The sequence below is a fragment of the Nelumbo lutea genome, chromosome 4 (genome assembly GCF_056320005.1).
Source record: "Nelumbo lutea isolate HS-2025 chromosome 4, American lotus-T2T, whole genome shotgun sequence".
In the NCBI taxonomy this organism is placed as follows: domain Eukaryota; kingdom Viridiplantae; phylum Streptophyta; class Magnoliopsida; order Proteales; family Nelumbonaceae; genus Nelumbo; species Nelumbo lutea.
This window is the reverse complement of record NC_142687.1, coordinates 76,642,138-76,648,669: the sequence shown is the minus strand read 5'-3', so window position 1 is coordinate 76,648,669 and position 6,532 is coordinate 76,642,138. Positions and strand designations below refer to the sequence as shown.

The window sequence follows — 6,532 nt, the reverse complement described above, 5'->3', positions numbered from 1 at the left end:
TAGCAAAGGACCTAACAAAAATTCTATGGTCCCCACTTCCTATCTAACAATTAACATATAAAAAATTACTGTTAAATCTACACAAAACTGATTAAATCCTCAACACTCCCCCTCAAGTTGGGAGTAAATGTCATACATTCCTAACTTCCATAAATCATGTTCAAGCTTGTTCTTCGCAACCCCTTTAGTGAGGACATAAGCCAAGTACAATTCTTAATAGACATAAGGCAAGCATACTTCTTCGGTTATTACCCTTTCTCATTTGAAGTGTTTATCAACTTCAATGTGTTTTGAACTGTCATGCTGAATTGGATTGAGGGCAATATTGGTTGCAGCTTGATTGTCACAATATAACATCATAGGTTCCTCTACTTTTACCCCAATCTCATTTAGTAGGGATCTCACCCAAAGTAGTTCTGAGACACCATGAGCCATGGATCTATATTCAACTTTTGCACTTCACCTAGTCACAATTGCATATTTTTTACTCTTCCATGAAATCAAGTTTCCACCCACAAAATTACATACCCCTGATGTAGATCTCCTATCATGTAAACAACCTTCTCAATATGCATATGCATAAGACTCCAGTTTTATATTTTCATGGCCTAAGAAAAGAAAACCTTTATCGGGGTGCTTCTTCAGGTATATATGCAAGTATTTTTTTCAATGGCTTCCTAGTACTGAACCCAAGGTGCATGCATGCATTGACTCACAATACTAACAACATAGGAAATATCTAGACGTGTCATACACAAATATAATAGTCGACCCACCATTCTCTGATATCTCCCCACATCCTTAACCAACTCACCATCCACAACATTAATTCTATGATTTGGGTCAAGAGGAGTGTTAGCTGATTTAGTTCCCAACTTCCCAATATCCCACAGTAGGTCTAGTATATACTTTTTGCAAGAGATGAAAGTCCCATGCATGGATCTTGTAACCTCAATCCCAAGGAAGTAATTTAGCTCATCAAGATATTTGATCTCAAACTCTTGTTGTAATGATTTTTTGAGAGCATCAATCTCCTTCAGATCATTTTCTGTAACTGCTATATCATCCACATACACAATCAAAATTGACACAAGTGCATCTCTCATTTTCACAAAGAGAATGTGATCAGACTAGGTTTGTGTGTACCTAAAGTGGATAAGTGCCCCTTTGAACTTGTCAAACCATGCCCTAGGTAACTATTTCAGGCCATACAATGATATTTTTTTTAGCTTACAAACTTTTCCTTTACCAACATTTTCATAAAACCTAGTTGGGATGTCCATATATACCTCATCCTACAAATCACCATTGAAAAATGCATTTTTAACATCAAGCTGAAATATGGGCCATGAATAGGTGGTTGCTAGAGACATGAGGATTTGAATTGAACTCATCTTAGCAACCGGTGCAAAGGTCTCCAAATATTCAATACTATAGGTCTGTGTATACCCTTTTGCAACCAACCTTTCAAAGATCAAGGTCAGTGGGATCGGCTGCAACAATAGTGTTAGGTGCAGGAACATTATCATAAAAAAAAAATTAACAGACTCAGGCTCAAGGGGAATACCTAAAATTATGTCTATTGAATCTAGAGCCTCACAAGGACTGATGGAGAGTGGTGCGGGTTCTACTGGTTAAGCATGTGAGGAGTTAACCCTCTTCTAGTGACATTGATAGTGTTGTGCGACTGCCCGTAATGGATTAGGTAATGAAACTGATGGACGTGCTGATGGTAAAACTAGTGGCACAAAAGAAACAGGAAGAGGAACAGACTATGAATTCTCCTCCCCAAGACTCTCCCACTAAGGAGAACCACTAGAGAAAAAGAATGTATACTCAAAAAAGGTAACATCCATAGTGACAAATATGCTCCCTGACATAGGATCATAACGACAAATACCCCTTTTGGTTTTGAGCATATCCGAGGAAAACACATTTCTTGGCCTTAGGATCCAATTTCCTACAACGGGTCCAAGAATGTGAACAAAGGAAACACACTTAAAAACCCTCTAAGGTATATGAAACATCTTCCCATCCAGAAAAAGAAAACTGAATGGTGCCTTAAATCCTAAAGTATGTGAAGGGACATGGTTAATCAAATGCACAACTGTGAGAGCTACATCTCCCCAGAAACGAATAGGAATTGAAGCACACACCATAAGACTTCTTGCCACTTCCACAATGTTTCTATCTTTCCTCTCTCCTACTTCTTTTTGTTGCAACATATATGTACAACTACTCTGATGAATTACACCATGCTCCAAAAAGTATGTGGCCAAATCCTTATCAAAGTATTCTTTGGCATTATTTGATCTGAAGACCTTAGTTTTCACTCCAAATTGTGTGAAAACCATTTGGTGGAGTTGTACCAAATTAGGTACCTCATTACGGGATCTTATCAAATAAGTCCAAGAATAAAGTGTGTAATCATCCACAAACAAGTGGAAATAACAGTATCCACCCATAGAAGGAATATGATATGGTTTCCATATATCACTATGAACACCATCAAAAGGAAAATCACTTCTTTTATTACTTGGTTTAAAAGAATGTCTACAATGCTTTCCCAACTAACAACTCTCACACTCCAAAGTAGATAACTGGACAGACTCAAACAACTTTGAAAACAAAACTTTAATGAACTAAAAGAAAGATGACCCAACCGATTATGCCAGAGCATAATCTGACTCACTAACTTTGATCCACTACTACTGTTGCTACTAACATGATGGCTCTAATGTCTCGGAATCTTATCCAAAAAGTAGACTCCATTCACCTCAAGACCATTCCTTGTCATCCTCTTTGACTCCAGATCCTACAAAACACAATTACTAAGAAGGAATGTCACTGAACAATTCAAATTTTTATTAAAGAACTAACAGAAAGAAGGTTGGTATTAAGACTAGGGACAAGTAAGATAGAAGATAAAGTAAAATCATTGATTACTTTGACTGTCCCTTTCCCAACAATGGGAATATGTGAACCTTTTACTATAGAGACTCTGTCTCTACTAGAGCACAACTTGTAAGAACTAAAATGGGTAGGTGTATTAGTCATGTGCTTAAATGTTCCTGAGTCTATAATCCAGGGAGGTCCCTCCTTACCTAAGGTGGATGCATAATTTGCAATTTCATATGAACTACCTGTATGAGCAAACGAGTGCTTGGATAGAGGTTTTTTAGATGTTTCTTGAGGCTTTTAGCCAATTCTGAAGCATTCTAGGGTGTTCTAGAGCATTCTCCATGTGTCTAGAAGGGTCTAGATAGTGGTGAAACTCTCTAGAACCTTATGGAACCATTCAGATTTGTGTGGAGTAGCCTAGAGGGATTGGGAGCAATCCAAACTTCCTCTAGAGTGTTCTTGCATCTTATGGAGTAGGCATCCCCTAGAAGAGTGTAGAAGGTAGAATGTTCTAGAGGTGCTTCTAGATGATGCCAATTGTACATAGTTCTAGAAGATTTCTGGAGGGGGTTAGTATATAAATAGGGGTCCCCTCCCTCATTTGCAAGTAGACTTCCAAGTTGTAGAAGACATCCAAGCCATAAGCTTTCTTCTAGTGTAATACAATCTCTTCCTCTTACACTACTTGGTATGCTCTTGTATGCCTTAGTGTGTATCCTTAGCACTCAAACAACTGGGTGAGCAGAGTCTTGGGCATGCAGTTGGGCTGACTTACTTGGAGGGTCAAGTGAGTGCCACACAACTTAGCTAATAGGAGTAGTCGGATCGTGACAAGTGGTATCAGAGCCAACATCTTGAGTGTTAACAACCAAGGGGTAACCATGTCGGAAACAACCAAGGTGGCTAACAAGAAGGAGCTAGAGATCCACATCAAGAAGAGGGATAAATCGAGGGACATTATTGCTACCTTGGAAGCTAGGCTTGCCAAGGTCGAATTGGCTATGGTTGATACGAGGGATAGAGCCGAGGAGCTCAGCTCAAGCGCGGAAGCTATTGCAAGGGACTTTGGAGACCTCAAGAATAGTATGCTGGTCACTCTCAATAGGCTGGTGCATAAGGAGGCTCTTAAGTGTGATGCCCTTGAAGCCAAGGTCATGGGCGAGATGGCTACACTTAAGGCGCAATTTATGGCGTAACTAGAAGACATGAAGGGCGACTTGCCCTTGTGTAAGAAGATCATGGCAGCGGGGGAGAGCTCTATTCCCAAGGAGGTCATATGGGTGAAGGCACCTGAGCCAGCATAGTTCAACGGGGCTAGAGCCAAGGCCTTAGACAACTTCTTGTGGCATGCGGAGCGGTACTTCAAATCTATTCACATGGAGGATGACAAAGCGAAGATTCAAGTCGCCATTAGATACCTCACTGACACTACAACCTTATGGTGGAGACGCCACCATATGAATATGGAGAAGGGACAATGCTCCATCAACACTTGGGCTGACTTCACAGCCAAGATTAAGCGCCAATTCTATCCTGAGAATGTGAATATCTGACTCGGAAGAACCTTAAGAGACTCAAGCACACAGGCTCTCTTCGGGACTATGTAAAGGATTTCTCTTCTTTGATGTTGGAGATTCCAGACATGCTCAAGAAGGAACTATTCTTCAACTTCATGGATGGCCTACAACCATGGGCAGAATAGGAGCTATGCAAGCGGAATGTCCAAGATCTTGCCACAGCCATAGCCATGACCGAGCAGCTAGTGGAGTTCAAGCGGCCAGACTGGTCTAAGTAGAGGTCTTCCATGGCTAACCAGGGTAACGGTGGGGTAGATGGGTCACTCACCCATAGTGACGGCAAAGGCAAAGGTCCTGCCTATAAGGAGGGGAACAAGCCATCAAGCTATAGGGAGAACAAGCTAGGTAAGTCCAAGGCCAACGACAAGTCTAAGCCTAGGACTAGTTGCTTTATCTGCGACGGCGACCATTGGGCTAGGGAATACCCTAAAAGGAAGGCCCTTAATGCTCTTGTGGCTAGAGTATAAGAGCAAGACGCCAATGGAGGGGTTAGTATGGGTTCTCTCCAACTTTTTAATGCCCTTAAGAAGCAATTCATACAACCCCAAATGGTGAACATGGGGCTTATGTATATCGAGGCCTACATCAATGGCAAGATTACACAAGCCATGGTGGACATGGGGACCACCCATAACTTTGTGTCTTTAGGTGAAGCTCAGAGGTTAGACTTGCCCATAATTGAAGATAAGGGATGGCTTAAGGCTGTCAACTCACAAGCTAAGCCCATCCATGGCATGACCAAGGGAGTTAACATAAAAATTGGCAACTGGTGCGGAGCTATTGACTTATCAGTAGTAACCATGGATGACTTCCAAGTAGTCCTTGGAATAGACTTCCTGAACCATGTTAGAGCTGTTCCTATGCCATTTGTGAATGCCATGATCATCCTAGAGGAAAACTTGCCCTGCATGGTGCATACAACCCAAGGAGACAAGCCTACGACCAAGATGATTTCAGCCTTGTAGCTTGCCAAAGGCTTGAAGAAGGGTGAGGTTACTTACAAGGCAACCCTTGTAGAAGGTAGTGACGGAGGCATGGGTAGAATACCATTAGAAGTAAGAAAGTCTTAGAAGAATTCCAGGACGTCATGCCTCCAGAGCTACCCAAGAGGCTACCTCCAAGGAGGGAGGTTGACAGTAGAATTGAGCTGGAGCCAGGAGAAAAGCCTCCAGCCATGGGTCCTTATCATATGGCCCCACCCAAGCTGAAGGAACTAAGGAGACAACTTGAAGAGTTACTTGATGCTAGGTTCATCCAGCCATCTAAGGCCTCGTACGGAGTGCCCGTCTTATTCTAGAAGAAGCACGATGGGTCTTTGCGCTTGTGCATAGACTATCGAGTCCTTAATAAGGTAACCATAAAAAATAAGTATTCCATTCCATTAATCACTGACTTGTTTGATCAGCTAGGACATGCTAGGATCTTCTCCAAGCTTGACCTACGCTCGGGATACTACCAAGTAAGGATAGCTAAGGGAGATGAGCCAAAAACCACTTGCATGACCAGGTATGGTTCCTTTGAGTTCCTAGTCATGCCCTTTGGCCTCACCAATGCCTCAACGACCTTTTGCACCTTGATGAACAAGATGTTTCATCCCTACTTGGACTGGTTTGTAGTAGTCTACTTGGATGACATAGTCATCTACAACCATACACTGGAAGAGTATGTACAACATCTGAGGATAGTCTTCCAGGTGCTATGAGAATATCAACTATACGTCAAGAAGGAGAAGTGCTCTTTTTCCCAACTTGAGAGGTGTCTTTCTTAGGGCACAAAATCATAGGTGGAACCTTGCGGATGGACGAGGGCAAGATTCAAGCTATCCAAGAGTGGGAGCCACCCACTAAGGTAACTGAGCTAAGATCATTCCTTGGCCTGGTTAACTACTACAGGCACTTTATCAAGGGATATTCAGGATAAGCAACACCACTCACTAACCTTCTTAAGAAAGGTCATTCATGGGAATGGGCGACCAAATTCCAAGAGGCCTTTGAAGACTTGATGAAGGCCATTATGGAGGAGCCTGTGCTACATTGGCCAGACCACCAAAAGCC

At 42.1% G+C, this 6,532-nt stretch overlaps 1 protein-coding gene across 1 annotated transcript; it reads left to right on the top strand.

The window, feature by feature from the left end:
* The first annotated feature begins 5,035 nt into the window (after window positions 1-5,035).
* On the top strand, window positions 5,036-5,775 carry LOC148861173 (uncharacterized). Its single transcript, XM_088985015.1, has 2 exons — window positions 5,036-5,389; window positions 5,560-5,775. Exons 1-2 carry the CDS (start codon window positions 5,036-5,038, stop codon window positions 5,773-5,775), a joined length of 570 nt encoding a protein of 189 aa, XP_088841141.1.
* Window positions 5,776-6,532: the final 757 nt, after the last annotated feature.

Coding starts and splice junctions, on each gene's coding strand:
- LOC148861173 (XM_088985015.1), top strand. CDS start 5,036: ATGGGGCTTATGTATATCGAGGCCTACATCAATGGCAAGATTACACAA. Junction 5,390..5,559: donor AGGAAAACTTGCCCTGCATG/GTGCATACAACC, acceptor GAAGAATTCCAG/GACGTCATGCCTCCAGAGCT.